This window comes from Saccoglossus kowalevskii, chromosome 20 (assembly GCF_978046115.1).
Source record: "Saccoglossus kowalevskii chromosome 20, keSacKowa6.1, whole genome shotgun sequence".
Classification (NCBI taxonomy): domain Eukaryota; kingdom Metazoa; phylum Hemichordata; class Enteropneusta; family Harrimaniidae; genus Saccoglossus; species Saccoglossus kowalevskii.
The window spans coordinates 22,564,639-22,591,899 of record NC_140660.1 but is presented as its reverse complement, the minus strand read 5'-3'; the positions used below and the strand labels follow the sequence as shown (position 1 = coordinate 22,591,899).

At 37.2% G+C, this 27,261-nt stretch overlaps 1 protein-coding gene across 1 annotated transcript; it reads right to left on the bottom strand.

Annotated features, from left to right (window-relative positions):
- Positions 1 to 408: 408 nt before the first annotated feature.
- On the bottom strand, positions 409 to 23,039 carry LOC102807658 (uncharacterized). Its single transcript, XM_006818298.3, has 12 exons — positions 22,999 to 23,039; positions 13,487 to 13,569; positions 12,961 to 13,102; positions 9,168 to 9,300; positions 8,295 to 8,367; positions 7,226 to 7,420; positions 6,512 to 6,647; positions 3,919 to 4,512; positions 2,900 to 2,911; positions 1,756 to 1,779; positions 1,016 to 1,610; positions 409 to 614 (listed from the first exon to the last, which is right to left on the bottom strand). The coding sequence occupies exons 2-11, from the start codon at positions 13,553 to 13,555 to the stop codon at positions 1,021 to 1,023; spliced, it is 1,968 nt and encodes a 655-aa protein (XP_006818361.1). The 5' UTR covers positions 13,556 to 13,569; positions 22,999 to 23,039; the 3' UTR covers positions 409 to 614; positions 1,016 to 1,020.
- Between the last annotated feature and the right edge of the window lie 4,222 nt (positions 23,040 to 27,261).

Sequence of the window (27,261 nt, the reverse complement as noted above, 5' to 3'; positions counted from 1 at the left end):
CGTAATTTAAAGGGCGGTAGTCGTCGTGCCACGCATGCGCGAGATGTATGGATGTAAACAAAGATGGCGACTTTGACTGTTGCACAGATCAACGAGTACAAATTGAGACGTTACCGAGCTTTAATTGGGTATTTTGTAGGTGATTGAAAGGTATTGAAGGAATGACTGGCGGTAATTTGTGCCACGGTCAAACCTCATACTTGTGATTTCCATTAGAAGAGCGCATTGAATTGTGGAAAAATCAATGTTTACCAACACAAATATAGCACATGCGCAGCGCGACGACCACCGCCCTTTAACTATCAGTATACATAACTCGCATTAGTGTCATTTACTTTTATAGATGGGTATATACAGGTATATAGATCTTCATTATATAATATTAAAACAGATTTTTTCACACATAAATGATGCTCTATGTACTTTATTATGTGTTCCTTGCATATTCAACTACGGAAATGGTTGTTATTCATAACTATAATTATAACGGTTAGTAGATCATCATAAGTGTATGACTGCATCTTCAGATTTATTTCGTAATAACTAAGACAGTGGTATCGATATAATCTCTGCAGTTTCGTGATCATCAATCAGTCACTGTTTTGGTAGCACTCCTAAATAAAAAGATATGTGGTTATAAATTATGCGAGTTGAGTTATGTAATGCAAATTCCAAATCGAAACAGTAACTCGGGAGGGTTTTTTTATTAAGTTAGAAAATGTTTAGTACAGAGTCTGTCGTCAATGTCATCTTAGAAAATGTTTAGTACAGAGACTGTCGTTATTGCAATGTCATCTTTAAGAAAAATGAACGGAAAGATACACTAATAAATTATTTATTTCAGCCATTCAAAGAGACCGTGGGTCAGTTAAATGACAGTCCCCTACAACATAATGATATAATCCAAAATAAACGTGACAATTCTGTAACCATAGCGATTTACTACTGTAACAGTGAATATATAATGCATAAAATAAATATATTTTCCGCGCTGTAAAAATTATAGAGTACTAACCGTAATTATTCTTCAAACGATACAGAAATCATACAACGGCTGTTAGCAACTTCACCTTTCCAATATGATGTGTACGTTTCTCTTTCCCACAGACCACATGTAATTCCAACACCAATGACTTCCCCGCCTTTGCTCACAGATACCTCAGACACAATACCATTATAATCGACGTTTGTCCATACTCCCTGTATGCCAGGTCTACTCCATAAATGACCACCCAAACCAACACCTAATAAACCTCCATCCGGCAGCACGGATATGGATTTCACGAATCCACTGTACGGAACGGGGCCAGACCATACACCCTCGACACCCGGACGAGTATATAATAGGAGGTTGAGACCAACACCAACGAGCGTACCATCAGGCATTTGCGTTACGTCCAACACGAAACCACTGTACCCTACAGGGCCCACCCAAGGTGCATCTATAGTTGCCTTGGTGTACAACATCAGATTTGCGCCCACGCCTACGATAGTGCCATCCTGCAGAACAGTCATGGAAATCACACAGCAACTGAGCGGTGCTGGACCAGACCATGTGCCCTCGACATTGTCTCTAGTGTAGAGTTGAAGATTAACACCGACTCCATATACTGAATAAAACACATTGTTATGAGGAAATAGAAATGTGTGCCTGTTTTTACGTCAATTCACAGTCACTCTCCTAGTAGAGTGACTGTGGTCAATTTAAAATCGACGAGTCTATTTTGTATAGTGTTTTAATAAAAGTCATATTACCTTTACCAATCTGTTTCGTGACTTCTACAAATCAAATAATGAAACCAGTGCCAAAATAAAAAAAAATGAAAAAATTGAAATAAAACTAACAATATATGTTAAACTTACAAATAAAGCAATATCAACAAAATGCTTAGACAAAACTCTCGTGTGCTCAGCGTTTCTGGAGATACATTAAAAGTAATTCAAAATTTAAGATTAGCTTTTCAAACGAGAAGCTTTTTCTGCTATTTGAGATGTAAACATGAAAACAATGTGATTGTTTGATAATATTTTTTATTTAATATTTGATTTTAATTAATTTTAGAGCACCTCTACCACAAATTCAATTTAAATCTGATTTTTGAGATATCAGAAATGGGCTAATAATAATTAAAATGCAATTACCGCAATGAACTATGTGAAATATTTTGCTAATTATTATGCATAGATTTAGGTCTGTGTATTGCTCCAAGACACATACTATTATAATATGATGATCAATTTTAAAAAAATTTTGAAAGCTATAAAATAAATTATTATGCAAATTAGGTAATAATTATGGGTGTAAATAATCCCAAAACTAATTAGATCGTCAAATTGTCTTAGAGTGTATATGTACTTTAGATATTAATGAAAAACCTGAAAACTGACAAATTATGATGCAAATAAGGTAATTAATATGCACAGATTTCGATTAGTAAGGTCTGTGTAATGTCACATACCCTGTATGTACCAAGTTTTACTGAGACGTGATTAGAAATGAAATATGAATTATTATGCAAATTTGGTAATTAACAAGCACAGATTTTAAACTAAAACTAATCGGGTCTTTGCATTGTTCTAGAGCATCTATGTACCAAGTTTTATCAAAATCCAATGATCCGTACTAGAGGTATCCATGGAAATCCGAAAATTTACTAGTCATTATGCAAATGAGATAATGTGTTTACATGGATTTTTACCTAAAACAAATCAAATTTGTGCATTAGTCCAGAGCATCTATATACCTAGTTTCATCAGAACCCAATGTGTTCTTTACATATCAGTGGAACAGCTAAACATTAGCTAACCATCATGCGCCCACACACATGCATACATACATACAGACAGACACAATAACTGCATTGTGTGCTTCACACGCGGGAGTAAAAAAATATCTTACCTTTTTCGATCACTATAGATCAGATATCGGTCCCAGGTGCCAAAAGCAGGGGAAAAAAGCATAATAATGAAAGAAATTATATAATATTATTCATAAAAATAATATATATTAAATATTGATCGAAGTGTTACCAATTATGTGTAACACATTTATTCTCTAATCTACAAACAAAAAGAACTATCGTTTCGACTTCTTCTTAAACGTCAAATTGTAATTATATTAGATGTAGTAGTACTTTGTTTGGACTATCAGATTTGGTAATTGCATGACCGTAAACGCCAATCCCCTAATTTCTGTGAATGTTTTTGTGATTTGCGATAAAAACGATTACTTTCGATTTCTTTATGAAAAGGCTTGTTCAGTTGTTTTATTATTTGGGGATTAAGAACTTCTATGTGGATCCTGTATTGTATAAGTTTATTTTTCACGAATCCTGTTTCTGGATTGTTTTCATATTTCTGTTTTTGGCGAATGCTCTTCTGTCGAAGCTAGTGTCCCAAGTTAACAATCCAAATGCAAACTATGAACTTTCTAGTCTCGTCAGCATGACACACAAGTTTGTATGTAACTGAATACATAATAAGCACATAATACGACTTGAAAACTTGTGCCGTTGATGTCATTGCTTTTGTCACAACAGCGAGTATATGTCCCCCATTTTCCCGTCATGCATCGTATAAATGAAAAACGCAAAGGTCGATTTACATTTCGAAACAAGAAAATTTGCTATTTGTTGTGTATATGAATAATTAATTATAAATGCATATTTGTAAAGGCCTCACATCGTCTGCTGCAAACATTCGCATCGAACATACTATAAAATGACTAGGAAAACACAAATACGTTAAAGCGTAGTGGTCGTCGCGCAGCGCGTGTTCGAATTTCATGTAAATAAACAATGTATTTTACACGCGTTGTATACGTCGCTATGAGTCCCATATCGAACAGGACGCGGCACGACGACTGCCGCCCTTTAAATGATAGATCTTATAAATAAAACCAATGCATACAACACTCACCTTTCTCTCCAAACGATACAGAAATAACACATCGGCTGTCTGAAATTTCTCCTTGCCAATACGACGTATAGGCAGGTCTTTCCCACAAACCACAAGTGATTCCGATACCTACGACCGCACCAGTCTTGCTGACTGATATATCACCAACAAAACCATTCAAATTCACAAGTGCCCAGGTTCCGGTTAAACCTGCCCTTGACCACAATTGCCCACCCAATCCAACACCCAATAAACTTCCATCTGGTAGCACCGATACGGATTTCACGAGTCCACTCCACGGAACTGGCCCTGCCCACGTACCTTCGACAGCAGAGCGAGTATATAAAAGGAAGTTGAGACCGACACCAACAATTGTCCCATCATGCATCTGTGTGACGTCCAATACAAAACCACTGTTCGCTATAGGACCTAGCCAATTTGCATCAAGAGCAGACTTGGTGTACAACAGCAGGTTTAAACCCACGCCTAGGATAGTGCCATCCTGCAGAACTGTTATCGCGATCACGCAGCAGCTGTTCGGTGCTGGACCAGACCATGTGCCATGAATTGCGTTCCTGCTGTAAAGTTGAAGATCTAGTCCAACGCCATATAGAACTGAAATTGACGGAAATGAACAGTCTGTGCAATGGAATATCAACATACCACACAAATAATGTATAAAATATTGCATGCTCGTAGCTTGAACGAACGAAAAATATTCATTTTATATAGATGTAAATGTATATTATTTATATATTCAAGCGCGGTGGTCGTCGCGCAGCGCGTGTTCGAATTTCATGTAAATAAACAATGTATTTTACACGCGTTGTATACGTCGCTATGAGTCCCATATCGAACAGGGCGCGGCAAGACGACTGCCGCCCTTTCATACACGCTTTAAACAGTTTCAAGCGTCCCTTTTATACATTTGCGGTCGTATTATAATTTTAAATAGAAATATGAGTTTAAATAATTCATAAATAACTATATATTTGTTTGCAAGCGGTTCCAAAACCATAATAGTTCGCTTAAGTTATATAGCATTTGAATCTCCCACGCCGAGTTCTATTTCTACGAATATGTCTTATGCTCGTCGGTGATTGGTCGATGCGTCACAGTGGTACTACTTACAAAGACGCCCAACAGAACATTGTCATGCAGGTGAACCTCTTAACATTCCCAAAAAGTCGAAGTTCATGAGTACACTTAAGGTAATGTCTTACTGTATACAGGCTTGCACAGGGGCATAGATAAGTCATCTGACTATAGTACAAATGTAACATCCGTATTGTATTTGCAATAGGTGATTTTCCGTACAATTGCGAGATCTCGCGAGATGCATGAAAGACGCGCGTCGAACATCTGCCGCAAAAATCGAACGATTTGATTTTGAACTCGAATTTCCTTATTTCGTAGCTCACACCGACCGGCCGATCTTCGACAAAGGAATATTGCTTCCGAATACCCTTACTTAATCGAAATTGGCTATCATCAAATGTGGACAGCACATTATTAAGCATGGAAATGCCCCCAAAATACTTTCGCGTTTGTCGATTCCCACGCGATGTTTGACGTGACTACGACGCTATGACCTTTGTTTGTCCTGTTTTTACGTTCGATTTCACGCATAACGCGTGATTCTCGCAGTGTACGAAAAATGGTCTATTCTCCCACATTTGTTTGAATAGAAGGAGCAATAAATACAGTTATCAAACTCTGTCCTACTAGATACGAGATGTCACAACCGGAGAAAGAAAATAGAGGTACGAGGGACGTGAAACAAAACTAATAAATGCCTGCTGAGTAAAACTGTTGGAATAAAGATTGATCCTGGCAAATGTGTTGCTTATTGCGACAGTGACTACTAATTCGAACTGCATGCTGCTGCTGAGAAGTTTGGATACAGCATTCTATCACACTGAAAAGGTGGACGAAATAGATGTAAGCCTAGAAAACCTTTTCTATAAATCGTGCCCCAGTGACAACGCGCTTATGTGGCATAAGCGGGTGACACAAACGCCATCCACCGATGAACATTGTGCTTTTTTGAAAGACAACAATAGACCATTTTCCGTTCACTGCGAGAATCACGCGTTATGCGTGAAATCGAACGTAAAAACAGGACAAACAAAGGTCATAGCGTCGTAGTCGCGTCAAACATCGCGTGGGATTCGACAAACGCGAAAGTATTTTGGGGACATTTCCATGCTTAATAATGTGCTGTCCACATTTGATGATAGGCAATTTCGATTAAGTAAGGGTATTCGGAAGCAATATTCTTCTGTCGAAGATCGGCCGGTCGGTGTGAGCTACGAAATAAGGAAATTCCAGTTCAAAATCAAATCGTTCGATTTTTGCGGCAGACGTTCGACGCGCGTCTTTCATGCATCTCGCGAGATCTCGCAATTGTACGGAAAATCACCTATTCCCAAAACTTGCCAACTGCGATGTAGTTGTATCCACTGGGACTCGTGAAGTAATATTGTGTGCCAATATTCAACAGCGCCAGAAATGAAGGTATGTATAAGTAGGATTTATATTACTGGGTACGTGTAAAGCTATCACGTACGAGCTAATTATATAATATCTACCGGTAGTAAAAAACCCAACTCACCTTCTTCCGCTGGGCAATTATAAATTATATTAGCAAGTTCAATATCGGCTGCACTCAGGTAATCACGCTGACCCATTTTGGCTTCATCAGCTGGGTTTTTCGCAGTGATTGTAGCTAAACCATTTTTGCTGAAATCCTAATTTTGTTAATTACGAAAAGTCACACATTATATGCGTATCTAACTCGGCATCATTATAACTTCTCGTTGAGCTGACTGTCAATAATACAAGTTGTCAGCAGAAAGCATGCCACACAGACAGACGTTTTCCGTTTACTACGAAATCTCAAAAGCTAAATGTTGAACATGGCGGACACGTTGGTATTCGTAGAGAACAAGATGTGTATCTATCAAAAACTGCATTCGTATGTGGATCGTAGATACGCAACAAATAATCGCATTGAAGTGCCACGAGTTTCCCACTCAAGAAAAACTGATATATATATATATATATATATATATATATATATATACATATATATATATATATATATATTACGACCACAAATACCTGACCTCATTAAAACATCTAGATGAATTTTTTGAGTTTGTTTTGCTTGTAAGGGACAAGGTGAAATACGTGCTTCCCGTTTTTCATATCATTCATTGGCCATTACATTTGAATTTCATTACAGACTATGATCTTTGCTGATTTGTACATTGCTGAATAAATTATTATCATAAAACGTATTCAGTTTGATATAAAGACAACTTACATATTTCCCATAATGCATAATAGAACCCACATCATAAGGCACACCATGCCAGTCTGTGTTTTGTACTTTAAATTGATCTTCTTGCCCGGCTTCAATGTTCGCGACATGAACAATTACATGATCATTCCTATCGCTTCTACTTTGCTCGTGCCAGAAACCAAACGCGTGGGCAATCTCGTGTGCTACTATGCCTCTCTGTTGGAGTAAAACAACATAAACGTAGGCAACATATTACGAAGCGTTATCGATATCGATATTAATGGTGCAAGGTGCCACGTATCCTTGGGGGAGGAGCTACGTCACAGAACGTTCTATGCAGTGGCGGATCCAGAGGGGGCCGGGGGGCATACCCCCCCCCCCCAACGCATGACGATTCATATCGTCTTGATTACGCATAGCTTCTCTGCAATTTACGCTCCGTATATCTTAAGCGAAGCTTGGACCCCCCCCCCCCCCAATACATTTTGCTGGATCCGCCACTGGTTCTATGTTGCTGGGGCGCGCACCGTACCATGTATTACTAAGGGCTCTGCGCGAGCTGCTGTGGAACGGTCGAAGAGCCGGTGAAAATGATAGCTAAAGTCGAGGAAACAGCACAAACTCAATTTGAAGTAACCCTGAGCAACCACAATTTATACCTTGCACGCGTAAGGGTAATATTTTTACACTGTTCTGGTGAAGAGTTACCATGGTGGTTGTCAGGCGGTGAAAATACCCGGATGTTCGCCCCCAGGATACAACAACTGATAAGGAAGAACAGAAAGAAGAATAGCATTTCACAGACAACACAGCGTTGTTTATTCCAATGTTGCAAACAACGGTATTATTAGTCAGATGTGTATTGTATTGTTTTAAATTTAAACCATATTGCCGGGCATTACAATTTATGTGGAGTAACAATATTTTCATTTTATGTGTCAATATTATTATCAAAATTTACATATTCCTAGGGATGCAAATAATGAATTTCATGTTGTTGTTTTTTTATGTTATCATTCGTTCGGATTGTAAACCAAAGTTGAACACAAAGTGTAGCATTAGTGCGTTCGAATACAAGAGCATCACTTACAGTTGCGCAACCATTTCCAATTGATATTTCCTGTGGTCCACCAGGGTTCGCGATACCGACCCATGACCAGCAGCTATGGGAATAGAATATTAATGTAGCAATAAACACTATTTACTTGTTTTTTTTCATCGATTCATATCAATAGAACTCGAATTAGCAAAGTAATTTTTCGATTCGTTGTCTAGGAATGATCTAGTTCTTTCATATACTAAGAGCATTCACTATAGTAATTATTGTGTGTCCAAATTTGATATTGCACAATACAAAACTCTTAAAAGTAAGTGCGTGATATTTTCTATATAAATATTAGTATATAAAAGCTTGTAGGGTCATTACATACTAGGTCAAAGTTCATGTATTAGAGATTACCTATCATGCAACGTGGTTGAATAAACATGGCATCCGTCGAAGTACATAGTACTATTGTTATTCAGATTACTGTATTCACTAGGCATAATAATACAGTATATACTACTACCAGAGGTACATTACTTTGGGTTTGTAACTACGGTGACATGATACCAAGATCCCGTTACAATCTCGCTCTCGCGTAAGCGTTCCAACTCAGAAAAATGCGAATGCGCATGCCCGAGGTAACTCGGATAATGGGATGTCCAGGTGGATCAAAATGGCTGCTCACGGTATGACGGATTACGATAAATATATTTTCTGTACATTTTCGATGTATTACATTGTTTTCACTATGAATGTGGTAATACATATTTTATTGTTTTATTACAAACCGCCAATGTAGCCTCAGTCTCGCTATCTACGAGATGAGACTTGAATGGGATCTTGGCATGATGTCACCATACAGTACTATGCGCGTTGCAAACCCCAATGTATCTCTAATACTACTAATATATAACATACCCTTCTCCTGGTTTGTTTGTGAATTCGATTCTTGATGTGTGTCCTGCAGCCGCGCTGTAAGGGGGGAATTGAAGGCATGATACACTTTCCCAATAATGTAATGCACTTAAAATCACAGCACGGTCGGGTTCGCCTGAAATACACGGATTAGAAAAATAGAAAATATAGCTGCAAGCAGGAAGACGGGAACAAACAATGGGTCATAGAAAATGTACGTATAGAACATGTACTTTACTCAGAATTATCCTCGGCAAGAATATTGTAGCTGAAGATGGATTTTGATATGTATGGTCATTGTTTCAATGAATATACGAAGTTTTTTTTATATACAACATGCTGTCTATTGAGTGTTAGTTCCACATGAACTGTGTAGTTGATCAAGACATGTTCATGCTTGCTACAGAGAACAGGTTACAAAAAGGGTGTGTAAACAATATTGATTTTTAACAATTATTATTACTAAGTTGGCCAAATGCCCATGGAAATGTGGAAATGTACAGCTGCTAAGAGTACATCCATAGCTAATATGTACAAAGATGTTGTACTAATCTCAGTATAGTGTCTACAACGTGGTTGTGCCGCTGAAATGATGTCATTTGTGATAGTACATGGAGAGTTTATAGTGTCTTAGAAGATTCGTACATTCAGTTGGTCGTAGTACCATGGTTACGCACGTCAGTAAAACGGCAGACGCCATGAGAGCAGAGAAAGAAATATTGTTTGCTTTCTGACAAATGTTTGCTTCAATTGATTGTCAGCTTGTTTATCCCCAACTCTGCGACAAACACATAATAAAATCATGTCATTTGCATATGAATAGAATATGATTTGACCAATCCTCAGACAGATTTTAAATTAGGTCACTGTCTTGGATGAAGTACTTACATTTTCCCTGGAAATTGTTGTGAAGTATAGGGATATGTGTAATAATAACAGAATGCCATGGCCTCGCCCTGGTGTTTGTGTGATATGGAAGCTATTCACACTTCTCGTGATGTGACAGCAGGGAACGCTTCTTTTGAAATTAACTTCAACACCTCAAAAACATTATGGTGAGGTCATGGTGTTCTGTCAGTTACAAACATGGTCGATAGTTAAAGCGAGGGAGTCATCACCTGCGCATGCGTCAGAAGGCCATAGCATGTCTTTGTTTACAAACACCCATGAGCCTTTGCGTTTTAGGCGTGTGTTGTTATCGTCGCTTGGGACTCAATTCCCGCGCTTGCGCAGGTGACGACCCTCCCGCTTTAACACATGGGAAACAACTAATTACACTGCCGTGTTTAAAGTGCCTGTGAAATGGCTGCTATTTTCACGCCTAAAATTAACAATTGATACATAAATATTATTAATTGTTATGTTTCTAAGCATGAATTATTTTTTGAAGTGAAAAAATGTGTTTTAAACCCAGTCTACGGCAACTTTATTTTTGTGTATTTTAAAACGAGGCTCCTCATTAGCTTCTCATTTGCATACAGAAATTCCCCTTGTGACGTCAGAAGGGGAAGTCGCATGGCAGCTTGCATTGCCGATACGTGTAAATAAGGCAAATTTCTTGTGCAGTTTTGGAATGGACCATAATGAACACATAGTATCAATTTTTGTTGCATGGGGGGGGGGGGGAGTTAGATGCGAAATATGTCCGTTCTGGTGTAGCTGGTCACCGTGATCGTTACCGACACCGGCGCACGTTTGTACACTGTTGCTGGACAAAATAGAATTTGACGTCGGAATTATCTCGTTATTTAGCAGGTTACTAGGCATGTCACTACTGTCATGAATTTGTTTACGCGTATCTGTTGACCGACTTAATTAGCTGATTATTAGCGAATTGCTGTGTTATGTCTGCCATCGTTTAGGCCTATTTGAAGTTTTGGACGAAACTTGGCTCAGTGATTTGGAACTAATTACAAGATAATCGTCGCTATTTTGACAGTTTATATTCATAGTTATTAATGTAGTGAACGATTAATCAAAAGATATGACGTATTCAGTACTTAGTGTGATTGGCTTTATGATTGAAGGTTACGCCCTAGAGTCTTTTTACTGTATTGTAATTGGTTAGAGTTTTGAAAATGAATAAAGAGAGTTTTGAGTTGGTCTTGAAGAGCACAGCACGATAGACGCAGTCAGAGTCGTGGTCCAGTCCTGGAGAGCCTTGGGGCGAGTGTTGACGCAGTCTAAGACAGTCTTGGGGATTTTTCCCCAGGGCGCTGTGTCTGATAGAGTGCTCGATTGACCGACTAAGACGAGAGCTGAAACGTATTTCGTTGTGTGTGTCTTATTTGACTGTAAAGTTAAAGTGACTTTCCCGATCCCATACCTCAAGGGGACGAGATATAGAGACGAGACGAGATCCCCCCCTTGACAAGTGTGGAGAACCCCGAGGTGAGAATATTCCCCCTGATACTACACTGTTTTATTTCATCGATCGTCTGAGTAAAACTTTCAAATTAAAATAAAAGAGAACATATTTTGACATTCTAAACATTAGACTATAGTGATCACTATAAAATAATTAAAAAAAACGACAAATCACAGTTACTAAATAAATGACAGCCGCGTGGAAATAAATTGACATTTTGTTGAAATAGGTAAACGCGTTGGGTCACGGCGAGGGCAAGTGCGTTAAAAGCGGCGTTTAATTGGATAACAAAAATAATCGAGTTCAACACACATACAGATAAATTCAGAGTGGATTCGAGTTAGCTTGATCCATGGCGTGATTGTCATAATTATAACATCGTATTAAAACTTTATTTGGTGGAAAGACATTGACCAATCCCGGATTCTTATTTCATAAATTATTACGCAGATCAAGCTGCAAGCATGGAGGTAAAAAAGAAGAGAGGTGTGAATTCGACATTCAACACCAATCACCAAACAATTCGGAAACTTTTAGCCTTCGAAAATGAAAACAGTTAGCAGTGTGTAAGGGCTGTGTAATTTCCTGTTTGTTCGACGCTTCGTTTTCGTGTCACTGTCAAAATTATTGGACTAAATGGTCTCTATAAAACGATCAGGATCTCAAAAAAGTCAACTCATTTGAAACACTTGCCGGACGTCTCTCTCTCTTCTGAAATCCGCCTCGGTGATCATGGGCTGGTCCGGAATCTATTTCTTTCAAAAGTGTTGCGCCAGGTTTACGTTGTCGGCGTTTCTCTTTAAACCTAGTCGTTTTTTTTTATGGACAAGGACAGTTGAATGAATCTAAGGTTAAGTGATGTCGCACCTTCGGTTCGATTAGAAACGTGTGAATACATACACTATGGCTATACGTTTCACTGCAACTGCCCACAACACAAAATCTAAAAACTCTCTCTCAAAAAAAAAAAAAAAAAAAAAAAAAATAGACAAAAAAAAAGAAAAAACGCCAACCGAAAAATGTATATCGTTTAAGAGTATGTATACTGAATGACCAGTGTTATTACGGCTCAGGCGTATGACTTCCTCTCACATTTTGTCATTTGATGGCGCACTTTCGGCGAGAGTCGGAAATCCGGAAACAGTCAACCGTTTCACGATAGATGGGCGTGGCTACAACACGAGAAATATCCCAAATTTACTTGGATACGAGTAATCATTTTCAGCAAAAAAATCAATAACTACCTTTTTCAGTGGGAAAGGTGAGGAAAGGTGAGGTGATCTAAAATGGGAAAGGTGAGGGTGGGCATTGCACAGGCACTTTAAAGATACACTGATCTTATGTTGTTTAAACTACAGTAAAGTTAATGAGAAATAATAATTCATCGTCCAAATAAAGCATTGCATGTACTAACATGATGAAACTTACTTGATGCCGATATCTCATAAGGAATAATACCATTAGGCCAATATAATGTTACATCAGAAACTGCTTTTCTAGTTTGCACACCTTCCCTTGCAGCTTTCTGAGCTTCAGTTAACTTTATATCTAACTCAACAATGTCGTCCTCCTGAAATAAGTAAAGAATGACACGCAGTTCAAGTTAAGAACATTAAAGCGCGGTGGTCGTCGCGCAGCGCGTGTTCAAATTTCATGTAAATAAACAATGTATTTTACACGCGTTGTATACGTCGCTATGAGTTCCATATCGAACAGAACGCGGCGCGACGACTGCTGCTCTTTAATCAATCAAATTGTACATGAAAACACGTTTATTACAAATTCCAAGTTAATTAAGTATTAGAAAAATGTAGTTCATATCTAATTATTGGTCTTATAAATTACAAATAGTTGCCAAGGTTACATGCTTTATAATCTAAGATTGCCTTAGTGAATAATGATTTTTATAGGAAGAGAATAGAATAGAAAACAATAAATATATTATTATACTTGCCATATATATACGACCCACAGACAGTGCCAATATTAAAAGGACATGACGCAGCTCGTGTACATTTCCCATTTTCCCAAAGAAATCTACAAAACATCAAATCTGTCTCATTAAAAACCGCAATTGGGTATTGATTTCAAACGAGATATTTTTTTACAATAACATTAGAAAATCTTGTTCATAGTTGTGAAAAAAATAATAATAAGATCAATGCCGGGTTAGCACAAAATATTCGGAAAGACAGTACAGTGTTTGTATCAATGCACAGCAGATGTCAGTGTGTTTGTGTACTTCTGAGTGCCTACACTGTAGTTTCTTAACAGTAACCTTGTTATATACACCTTCTCGATCAATCCGCTTGGTGTAGGATGTTCAGACATGGTTTAAATTGATGAAAATTTCTCGTATTGTGCACCTTTTTGATCAATCCGCTTGGTGTAGGATGTTCAGAGATGGTTGAAATTGATAGAAATTTCTCGTATTGTGTTTTTCATTTTCAAAACTTTCCGCCATCTTATCTATATTTCTCTCTATATTTCGAAATCACATGTTCCAATACGATAGAAGAAAGTTACTGCGTACAATACCATGAGATTAAATAACAATTAGCTAACTAGTTTATTAAAATTGTAAACATCATCAATTCAGATAAATCTACCCACAGTTACCCACAGAAAGTATTACTTAGAGATTCAGTTACCCACAGAGTACCCATTATTAATCCATATTATATATGTACCCCATGAACACATTGTAAGCGAAAAACAGTAAGGTGACAATAAAGCGGGGGATTCGTCAACTGCGCATGCGTCAGATGGCCACAGCGTGTCAATGTTTACAAACAAGCATCTAACCACGAGCCTTTGCGTTTTAGCGTGTATTGTGGGCTCATACCACTAATTGAATTTCCATAGACGACAATATTAACATATGACGAGATTGCTATATGAAAATGACGAAGAAAGTTGAAAATATGGCTCAAAAATGGGAAATCAACATGCCAGTAATCAACCATATGAAAAAAACTAACATGTTGGCCAGCTCAAACTCTTGCAAATCTCAGGTAAACAAGACACACCTACTGTATTTGGATTGCACCAAGAGAAATCACTGGAAAAACACCAAGATTAGAACATCCATTAACACACAGAATAAACCCACAGGTACACAGCTGCTAAGTAGTAAACAAAATACCACTTGTTGGTCTCACCTCTGACCCAGGTGATTACGCCCTCAAACAGGGAGCACCTGAGAAAAATAATATTTAAAAAATTTCATTGGTTCTTGCTAGGAATTTAAATTGATTGGTTAATTAGTGGCATGAGACCTTAAGAGAAATAAGAAGGTTTAATAAAGTTCTTGTTGATCTTATATATGATGGAATATCATTAGACGAGTAATTTCCCATGCAAAAAAAATCCCCAAAATTTAAACCCTGGGAGTTATTTATCAAAATCTACCACTTGGTGGCGCCCTATACCCAGACAATTAGTTGTAGAAAGTGGCAACATACACACTCAGCATAACATCAAAATAGATGGTAGGCAATGAATATAAGCCTGATTATTAGATGCAGTACTGTAAGGTATAATGTTCTCATTCACCACAAACAAGTACAGACCAACGTTTGGCATGATTAGTAATTTTAATTAATTTCTAGAAATAATACTTAGAATAATGACAATTAAAGGTAGTTTATCACTATAATTTAAAAAAAAAAAATTCTACTGAATCAAAAGTCTCAATTCATCAGCTCATTATTTCTCCAATTAATTAAAAACAAAAAAACAATTCCACGGTATCTGCATTTAGGCCGGAGACCTGTGACGGGCAACCTTGGATATACCAAAACACAACAGTGGTTTTATTTACCATGGCCACACATAGAATTTGCTCAACATAAAATACTTAATCAAATCTTATGTGAAAAAAGTAGTTCAACGAAACAATTTTATGATTTAAAAATAAATAAAAATATACAAACAAGAAAAGGGTCTAAATATAAAATACTCGTATTACACATCCATGATCAAATTAAATTCAAATCAACAGGATTTCTGATTAATTGGGGGGGGGGGGTTACATGCACTGTTCAATAATAAACTCAAGATGGGATTAATTAGCTAACTATTCACAACAATTCTGAGAAAAGAGCAATAATTGTGAAATTGAAAGAGTTGTAATACTTGGTTAATATACTGACAGTATGCAAATCTCTTGTCAGTGACAAGATACACAACACAATTTTGAGAATTTATTTAAATATTTGGGATTTTGACCTCATTAAACTTTGAATACGGTACATTAGAAATGACCGCACTACAAATTGTTAAGTTTGTCTGCCATAATGTGAAAATAAGACAAAAAACCCATAAAATGGGGTTAAGCATTTTTCTCAGAATTCCTAGAGCCATTGAAATTAGTGGTGACATGAATAATTCATTGATGAATGAATACAATTTTTGGACCAGTTTAATAAAAACATTTATATTTACAGACCACAGCCCAACCACAGCCAATTAATAAGATTAGAGCAAAAAATATACCGAATTACAAATTTTCAAAATCTTCAACCAAGATATAAGAGATTGACAGAAATGGGTGAAACGCATAGCAAAATATGACATTTCTGGATAAAAAATTACTCCATTGTGTCTAAATAGTTGAATACAAAGCAAGAAGAGTGGTAAAATAAAAATAAAAAAGATTCACAGTTACTTTGCACTATACCTCCCAAATAAATGGAGCTGATCTCATGAAATGTGTGCTTGAACACACAACTCATAATTATTAGATCTATGCAAGGTCAGGAAAGGTCAAAACTTATAATAATTAGGTCAAAGTAAACTTCGGTTATGTAAGATGAGATCTGCCAAAAATGACTAAATTCCAGTGAATAGAGCCATAATTATGGTTAAAACAACAACCTCAGGTGGTCCTAGGCAAACTGTTACTTCAGGGCTCATACCACTAATTGAATTTCCATAGACGACAATGTTAACATATGACGAGACTGCTATATGCAAATGACGAAGAAAGTTGAAAATATGGCTCAAAAATGGGAAATCAACATGCCAGTAATTAACCATATGAAAAAAACTAACATGTTGGCCAGCTCAAACTCTTGCAAATCTCAGGTAAACAAGACACACCTACTGTATTTGGATTGCACCAAGAGAAATCACTGGAAAAACACCAAGATTAGAACATCCATTAACACACAGAATAAACCCACAGGTACACAGCCGCTAAGTAGTAAACAAAAGACCACATGTTGGTTTCACCTCTGACCCAGGTGATTACGCCCTCAAACAGGGAGCACCTGAGAAAAATAATATTTAAAAAATTTCATTGGTTCTTGCTAGGCATTTAAATCGCTGATGCATAATCTCCCTTCAAGTAAGTGTCTCAAATTCTGGCGCCACTAGGCTGTACTAAGTGGATCCGCTCAATCATGTCAGTGTAGAACATTTCCAGACTAAATTCTTCTCGAGTTGGCAAATGTTTGGAAATTATGATGTGTATCGATTCAGTCAGTCAGTAGATGATACATATGCACTCTGATTACTACATGACTTTACTTTTCTTGCCTTTAACTAATTGAACAAGACCGGAATGTAGAGATGTGCATCACAATAACTACGTCTAAGTATAATAGTCTGCCAGTCATTTGTTAAGGAGACAAATATGGATATGCATAGTGATGCAGCTTTCTGTAAAAGCGATATTCTTTGATGACTTCTTCTTTTAAATATGTGTTTGATATGTCTCACTGAATAATTGTCACATTGGGAGAAGAATACCGATGCTCTATGTGTAATTATTCAATTTAGTATTATTCAGTTATGTAATTTTATTTCTGTACAGGGCCTCACCACATCGTACAAAATGTAATGGGTAGAAAAGTGCATATCGCGTTTTAAACACAATACAACATCCATGTTAACATAAGGTACTAAGTTAAGCTGAATTCATATTCATCTCGTCGCTGGAAAACTTTTAAAAGATACAGAGCTAGTTGATATATGGTGTGGCAGTTTGTGTAGCGACGAAGTAAGCCCAGACTGTCAGTATTTGCATAATTGCATAAAATTATTGACAAAAGATCAGCCCTTAGATCATTATAAAATGAACATATAAAAACAAAGTGAATTTCATTTTCTATCATGCTAAATTCAAACGTATCACTGCAAAAACTAAAAAAATATTGATCTAACTGTATTTTTGTGTGTCTGCCTAATTCAACATTATGTTTATGGCTAAAACAGCGAAAACTCGTCAGTATATATTTTAGTCTATAATTGCTTGCCAATAAATCTCCCAGGTTATAATACTACATTGATTTTTCCGAAAGTACACAGCCTGGATGATTGTGAAATTGAGGCATGCCATTCTTGCTGACAACAATTTTTGTATTCTTTGAGTAAATATCCCTAAGAAATTTAGAGTATCTGCAACTTGTTTTTTAAACCAGGCAATGCCGAAACCGTATTTGAACAGGAGATTTTTATGTGGGTTTCCCAAATAAGTCTGCCGGTCTTGTCTAATCGTTTAAGCATGATATAACATGTTTTGGGGTTCCAGCTATTTATTATTTAATTTTAACCAATATAAAATACAACGCTTGAAATAACCACAGCATAATGGCAGCCTTCCACATTCGTCCAACATCGCTACATTGTTTGTACAACTATTAATGCTAAGTAGATATATCTGCAAAATGTTGTCTGTACCCTCTCAATTTCCGAATTTTGGTACCCCCATATCGCTACCATAAGAAATAGCTGGCACAATGATTGCATCAAACAAATTAAATGCACTAACCAATGGCATACTACCAAGTTTCTTGCAGTACGTAAATTTGTTTGTTTACTGTAAATCTGTTTTTAGAGGGCGGTAAAATAATATGCATATAGTAGCAGTTTAGCAGCGGTCTCAATAAACTTCAATGACTACATCTCCTTTTTATGAATTCACTAAAAATGTAGAAAATTTTCTAAGACATAAAAAAAAAACGTGTAAAAAAATATGTTTTAAAAATATGATTTATCACGTACTAATACAATAAGTTGACTACATTTGACTGATACACTTAGAACAAAACAGTATATATGCCATCATTAACTTGAAGAATACAAAACTAATGAACCAATACGAAAGTACAGTGTGGTGTTGCCGTCTCAATCCCGTTCGAACCCCACACTTTACTAACTGAGAAAACACTAGCACAAGACAAACGGACCTATTCAGGACCACCACATCCTTCAGAGAGTGACTACCATTACATTATTGTTTCAATGTTGCTTTAATATTTAACATCAGCTGCTTGAACGCGATCTTCATTGCACCATCGCGGAATCACCGAATAAAAGCTTGCCCATTTATATTTATAACAACCTGTTTTGATTGGCTGCTGTTGAACTGAGACGGCGTAACTTCACGATTGACATTTAAAGCTCGTTGCCACCTAAATGCTCATTACTATGCAATTTCGACCGAGTCGTTATCTCACTGAGTCAAGTGAGTTAAACGATGATAATTATTTTAATTAATACTGTTTGTTTTATTATGTTCTAATCTACGATCATAAATCTATTCACTTCCAAAATTTAGGGGGTTCGACCGAACCCCCCGACCCCCCCCCCCCCCCCAAACTACGGGCCTGGTGATTCTCATTGATTGAAATGGAGGCCAGCAGTGATTATTTTATAATTTCCAGTTAACTGATCGGCAGTTGTTGTTTGTTAATATTCTCGCCACATAGTGAAGACGGATATGTTGTCAGTGGCTGATGATTTGCTTGTCACATAATGACAAAATCATCAGCTCAGGCAGCTTTGGAAAAGTGATCCACAGCCACCAGTATAAACTGGAAACTAAAAATGTGATTCCTGTTGCTATGTGTTGTGATCAACAAGTGTATTGTACTCAAATATCGAGATCAGCAGACAAACCTTGTGGAACATTGAACAAGGAGACAATAAGTTTATATTGGAATATTCAATTCTTATGCAGACTAGCATTTTGGTTTTACAGTTGGTGTGTTGTGTGCCCATACTACTTCAGCACACTTATCCAGCTGACTGCTTGATCTCTTCAGCAGATCATCCAAATCACCCTTTAATGTGGATAACTGTCATCTGAAAATATATTTTTGTTTTTTTTAAACAGTCGGTTGTTTGAAGATTAACGTTAATAGCGTTTATGTACGCATTGCGCATGCATGACCTCCTTGCTATTTATTGCACAGGGCTTGCCTGACCATTCGTGGGGAGTCAGTTGCACATGTATTTGTGAGGACCTCGGGGGTACATTGGTATCTTCTTATTTTAGGAGTCAATCTTTGCTTGCGAACACCGTGTTTATGTATGTTGAGGTACGGCCATGGAAAAACACTTGTGCTAATTATCGAACATAGCTACTCCATCGACATCGTTTTTCAAGCTTCCTAATAAAAAAACATCGACCCTGGTCGCCATGCAATTAACTCCTGTGTTCTTTGATCATTTGGTGACCAGCAATTATTTTACAAATTTTGTATTTTGGACAATTGTGAATAATGTCTGGCTAATAGATTTCCTTCTGTTGAATTGAAAAACAACTGTTGCTTTTAGAACTATCACCGAAAGTCAAAATAAACATACACTGTCATCGAAGAGTAAAGGATTCATTGATATTGTAGTTCAATGAATGTTCGCAATACCAAAGTAACAATATGTTTATTTTTTACAAATGTGATAAATAGTTTATTCTTATTTAGACCGATCTTATTTAATATATGCTTCACCTATTTTCCAGGTCTGGACTTTTGAATGAATTTTAAATGAACAAAATGCTACACTCGCAATGCCATTCACATTATTGGATCTCTTAATATTCTGAAATCATACCGTGAATGTGGCGTAGTTTCTAGAAATATCGTGGAATAAATATATATCTTAGTGCAGTGAGTTTTACTAAACAACTAAGAGTGTAAGCATGGTTGTAAAATGTACATCAATCTCAATCCGGGTACTCCATTTATAAACAATACGGCGGGATAAATATTATTCTATTCGCAATGTGTTACGATGAACACGTGCATTGTACCCACACATTGAGGTCAGCATACAAACCTCGGGAAACAGTGAACAAAGAAACAATAATCGAAAAATAAACGATTATATTGGAATATACCTGACTTACACTGGCCAGCTTATTTGTTTTCCAGTGGGTCTGTAATGTGTACATGTCATATCTACACATTTGTACTATTTCTGAATGTATTGTCCTGTGTTCTAAGAATGTAAGCTGACTGATTCTCTTTGAGCTCTTCATCTCGTCAGCAGATCACCGAAACCATCCTTTAATTAGGCTAACTGTCATCCGAAAATATAGTTTTTGCTCTCAAAACAGATGAGTCTGATGTGCCTGTATTATGTACATGTAAACGTGTTTGCATAATGTAAATGTAGACATAGAGCCAGGAACAACCACTGATAGAGCTGAACAGTTTCAAAAACTATGTATGCTCGATAAGATATGGCAAAAGAGCAAGCAGAATTGTTGAATCGAGTGACTAGTTTAATATATTAGGAAGAACGTACTGTCTTCTAATTACCAACAAAAGAGGTAGGCTGTAAGTAGAAGCAAAATGTGGTTACAGTGATTTATTATCGATGGTTCTGAGTAATATGTGGATATTCAAATAATAATAATAATACATGTAGTGAGATATGCCTACATCAGTACCTCATAAGGCATGCTTGATTGTACCATTAGATTTTGGTCGGTGGATCATGTATTCGAGAGGAGAGATGCATTGTACCATTAGATTTAGGTCGGTGGAACATGTATTCCAAGAGAGAGATTCATTGTACCATTAGACTTAGGTCATTGGAACACGTATTCGAGAGGAGAGATTCATTGTACCATTAGACTTAGGTTATTGGAACACGTATTCGAGAGGAGAGATTCATTGTACCATTAGACTTAGATCATTGGAACACGTATTCGAGAGGAGAGATTCGTTGTACCATTAGACTTAGATCATTGGAACACGTATTCGAGAGGAGAGATTCATTGTACCATTAGACTTAGATCATTGGAACACGTATTCGAGAGGAGAGATTCATTGTATCATTAGACTTAGATCATTGGAACACGTATTCGAGAGGAGAGATTCGTTGTACCATTAGACATAGATCATTGGAACACGTATTCGAGAGGAGAGATTCATTGTACTATTAGACTTAGATCATTGGAACACGTATTCGAGAGGAGAGATTCGTTGTACCATTAGACTTAGATCATTGGAACACGTATTCGAGAGGAGAGACTCATTGTACCATTAGACTTAGATCATTGGAACACGTATTCGAGGGGAGAGATTCATTGTACCATTAGACTTAGATCATTGGAACACGTATTCGAGAGGAGAGATTCCTTGTACCATTAGATTTAGATCATTGGAACACGTATTCGAGAGGAGAGATTCATTGTACCATTAGACTTAGATCATTGGAACACGTATTCGAGGGGAGAGATTCATCGTACCATTAGATTTAGATCATTGGAACACGTATTCGAGAGGAGAGATTCATTGTACCATTAGACTTAGATCATTGGAACACGTATTCAAGAGGAGAGATTCGTTGTACCATTAGACTTAGATCATTGGAACACGTATTCGAGAGGAGATATTCATTGTACCATTAGATTTAGATCATTGGAACACGTTTTCGAGAGGAGAGATTCTTTGTTCCATTAGATTTAGGTCATTGGAACACGTATTCGAGAGAAGAGATTCATCGTACCATTAGACTTAGATCATTGGAACACATATTCGAGAGGAGAGATTCGTTGTACCATTAGATTTAGATCATTGGAACACGTATTCGAGAGGAGAGATTCGTTGTTCCATTAGATTTAGGTCATTGGAACACGTATTCGAGAGGAGAGATTCATTGTACCATTAGACTTAGGTCATTGGAACACGTATTCGAGAGGAGAGATTCATTGTACCATTAGACTTAGGCCATTGGAACACGTATTCGAGAGGAGAGATTCATTGTACCATTAGACTTAGGTCATTGGAACACGTATTCGAGAGGAGAGATTCATTGTACCATTTGATTTAGGTCAGTAACACACATATTCGAAAGGAAGGACGGACATCTGGATATCTCTTTACCCGAGCTGTATATCGAAATCACACATGACATGATTAGGCCAATTTTAAAAAAAAAAGTGAAAAGAAACAAAAAGTCGTATAGGAATGTTTACATCTCAAGAACACAAAATGCCAACAACAATTGACGAAACAAGCCACACAAAATAAACAATAGATGGAGTATTTCGAAATAAGTGAGAACATTCTGTTACACGCGTGCCACACACTGTGTATAATTGCCAATCATTACAAAGTTGGATTTTGTACGTACCCTAATGGTTGTATAAGTTTCAAAACATATCAACAGCAAATCATCATCCATTAGTAATGTGCAATGAAAAATAAATATATTGTACTTACATACCGAGATCAGCAGACAAACCTCGTTGATCAGTTAACAAGGAGACAATAATGGGAAATGAAAAAAGTCTATTCCTTTTTTATACAGGCTAGCATTTTTGTTTTACAGTGGGTGTACTTTGTGCTCATACCACGTCAGCACATTTGTCAGTATGACAGGTGAGTTTGATGTCCCAGGGTTCTGAGCGTCTAAGCTGACTGATTCTGTTTAATCATTTGATCGCATCAGTAGATTACCAAAACAACCCTTCAATCAGGCTAACTGTCATCCCCACAATAAAAAGTCGAAACCGGAAGTGCGTGGTAGCGATGTTTTGTGATCAATGTTTGCGAAATGACAATTAAAAGACCTGCCAACATCTTAAAGCGTTTCCCGACCAGTTGATTGGAAGGGAGCAGGGAGGAAAGGCAACTGTATTCTTATTCACAATATATACCAAATATTATACCTAACTGTTCCAATGCTCATGACTTCGACATGATTTATTTTTAAAGCGTCTACCCATGAGCCTTTGCGTTTGTTGGCGTGTGTTGTTATCGTCGCTTGGGACTCAATTCCCGCGCGTGGGTAGGTGACGACCCCCCCCCCGCTTTAAAATCTTCATCTCACAATGAATCTCCAGAAATAATAAAGTATGTTCGTTGCATAAATGAACACGAAACAAGTAAATAAATAGCATACAAACACACATACAGCACTGGATGCAAGCAAACTCAGGCTTTCGACAAGCGCCCTTGCACTGTATGCAAATGCGCTACTTACTCGACCACGTAAACTGTGCCGGAAATGAAAGCTCAATTGGGAACATAGAAGTATGACGTCACATGCATTGAGCGTGTAAGCTGGTGATACTGTTTGACTTTTTGATCTCGTCAGCAGATCACAAAATTGATCCTCTAATCAGGATAACTGTCATCTGAAAATAGATTTAGATATTTAAAAAAGATAAGTCCGATATCCCAAGGATTTAAGCGTGTAAACATGTTTGTACAAGGTAGATAATATCTAACTGCGTAGAGTTGGGAAAAACATGTGTGACGCAGTAGAGTTTCGAAAAATTTGTTGACAGATATTGCATTACTATAAGAAGCAAAGTGAGCTGCTAAATCTAGTAACCAGTCTAGTGTGACAATATTAATATACACATTCATATTCAAAATAAAATACGAATTATTAATTATTTATATTTTTTTGCTTATTTTTTGTCAGTCAACCCTGAATATTGCAAACGGCCTTTCAGATTTCAAAACATCGTCTATTTAACCCTCGGTCAGTATTACAGTGGCTCATGGGTGCCCTATACGAGGGGCGCTCAATAAATAATGCCCCTGACCAATTCCCCATAGTAGAAGATTAATGAAACTTGGCACAGTTATTAGTCTTTCTCTACATAGGAACCATCCAGAGTTATGCATTTCTCCCATCGTTTGATGCAGCTCTGGACATTTTTGTAGAACACCCCAGGTTGTTCCTCCAGCCACGTCGTACGAGGTTTGATATTAATAACGTATACCAGCCTTTATTTTAAAAAGGTAAAACTTGACAACACACTGTCTTCTGTGGAAAAAATTGTCATGCGAATCGCAAATCCTCAGTCGGGTACATAAAATAAACTCAGTTACATAACGCCATCTAGTACCTACTGAGCTTTAGTCTATTATAGGGTACTGATGGCGTAGTTTGTGGTTGTATACTAGTATATAGCTGTAGATTTGATTGCAATACACTCGGGAAAGCACCTTTTAATTGCCTATATTTTGCGGGGTTATCTTTCGAGCTGCATTATTATAACCCATATCTATGTCAACAATGCTGCGTGCATGAGGCAGTGATGTTTAAAGCGATCTTTCATTTCGTCTGATTTAATTTGTGTATGCTTTTTATATATTCATTATTCATGCAGCGATTTACGGGTTTGCGTTTTTGCAGCCAGTCTCAACGGTAAATTTATTCGATCTTAAAAGGCTGTAGTCGTTGCGCCACGCATGCGCGAGATATATGGGTCTCGTATAAACAAAGATGGCGACTTTGGCTGTTGCGCAGATCAACGTATACAAACTGAGACGTTACGAAGTATTTTTTAGGTGATTGGAAGGTATCGAAGGAGTCGCCGTCGGTAATTAGTGCAAGTCGCGCCCAAGTAAAACCTCATATTTATGATTTACATTAGAATAGCGCATTGGATTGTGTGAAACCCAATGTTTATCAACAAAAATGTCGCACATGCGCAGCGCGACGACCACCGCCCTTTAATCAGTTGTAAATATGTGAAGGCTTTGATCCAATTTTGTTTTTATTGTACATTAGGAGGACATGGTCTATGTTTATCATCTAGTGATTTGATTATTTCGTTTTCTCTCGTATAAGAGTGACAAGATGAAAATGAATTTTAATTACTTTAACATTTGTCAATGCATAATCTCATTGCATGCTTTGTTACACTTTTGTTTCTGAAAAAGTTACAAAGTAACTGCATACTGCCCTCTATGGAGTCTTTCCATTTATACTGTTCCTTCGTTTTTAACCAAACAACTAGTCATCTGAATCGCAATTTCCCGGGTGGAATTCCAGAAAGTCAGTTAAAATAACACTATCCGGTATATGCTAAACTTAAGTCATTATACGGAATTGAAAGTGTGTTTGTGATGAGGTATGTACACTTGATTGCAAGTCACCTGGGTAGGCATAGTTTATTTGGCCGTCATTGATGTTGAGTGCATTTGTACATTTTTGACATTAGATTGCCAGTTTGAAAATGCTTCTTCTAGTCGGAACCTTGTTTATATGTGCCAAGTCATCACGTCGTTCAGTTGTTGTTTTTTGACCAGAAGAACCAAGTTCCTCTACTGAATTTTCATATTGCAGGTGACTCGTATGTGAGAATTGATGTCATGTTAAATGCTGTGCTGTCGTACAACAAAGGAAACAATTTTGTAATCATTCCGGTGATAATTTATTTTTATTATTCATATTTTTATTAATTAATTTGAGTCTTCTCCGCCACTGTCAAAGTGCAAGAAATTTAACCTACTTTTGTTATACATGATATAGACACAAAGTTATTTTAGGTTAACTGATATATATTGCAAATTTTTGGCCCTCTAGTGTTGTAATCTTTTTTTTATTTAGCTGGGATCGCTATTACGAATTACATACTGTTTGATATGTATTCACATCACGTGCATGCAAATGTGTAGATTCATTTTTACTAGTTTTGAATATGCAAATTAATTTGTAAGCTTTAGAAGCTAAATTAATAATCTTAGGGCTCGGCTTAATTCTCGGGGGCGGACATCCGGGCATTTTCACCGCATGGCAACCATCACGGTGAAAACAAAAGCCTAAAACGGTATTTTGGGATGGTTGTTGAGACTCCCCTGAACAGTGTAACAAGAATACCCCCTGCGTGTGTAACGAACGCCGACCTGCAGTCAATGAATACGTGGTACAGTGGTGCGCGTCTCAGCAACGTGGAACGTCTTGTGATGCAGCTCCGCCCCCGAGAATTACATTCTATCTTTCGTCACTAGAGGGCGCTATTCCATGCACAGTGTTCACACCTTACACTGATTCAAAGTTCTAACGGCACTGTGTATACACTGAGAGGTGCTACACAACCTAATAAAACATGTACAGCAAACATATCAGTGTAAACAAATAACACCTGTACTCCATTTGAGCACAAGGTTAATAAAAAAAGTTGCACAGCTATCACTAGGGGCACACTCGTACTGAGTCATGAACTCTACCGATTGAGTCACCAATGCAACCAGCACACAGTGTAACCAAAGCAACAGAAGACTGAGTAAACCCTAACCTTGGAGTGGCATTGAAAGATGTAAATTGCCGGCAATACTGATAAGTACATTACAATAATTATAGGCCATTGCCATGAGAAGGAAGGTCTTGTTGGATGAGTCATGTAGTATGACGATCTGTGAATGTTTCTGCGTCAATTCCCTTGGTCACCCTCCTCCACCTTCTGTACTCCAATAAAATGCATTCTCCAGTATCAATCAATGATTTGGTATTCACGTCCGACCTTGTAGCATATTTGTACCAGTATGTAGAAAGTTTGATGACGCACTGGTTGTGAAATGTGTGGTCCAATCATACAACACCTTTCATATTTTTCAACCTATCAAATCGTAGCTTGCATTTATTGGTTTAAATTGGAATTTCTTTTGTTACACCTGAACAAGTTTGCAAGAGCTAAGATGTCGCACAGTCACCTAATGTTTATAGTTTTACAGTGTTCTAATTTTT

What these genes read in the sequence shown, in the direction of transcription:
- LOC102807658 (XM_006818298.3), bottom strand. Translation starts at nt 13,555, where the DNA reads ATGGGAAATGTACACGAGCTGCGTCATGTCCTTTTAATATTGGCACTG. An exon ending in CTGTGGGTCGTATATATATG is followed by an intron (nt 13,103 to 13,486) that starts GCAAGTATAATA and finishes TACTTATTTCAG; the next exon opens with GAGGACGACATTGTTGAGTT. An exon ending in CACGAAACAGATTGGTAAAG is followed by an intron (nt 1,611 to 1,755) that starts GTAATATGACTT and finishes TGTTTTATTCAG; the next exon opens with TATATGGAGTCGGTGTTAAT.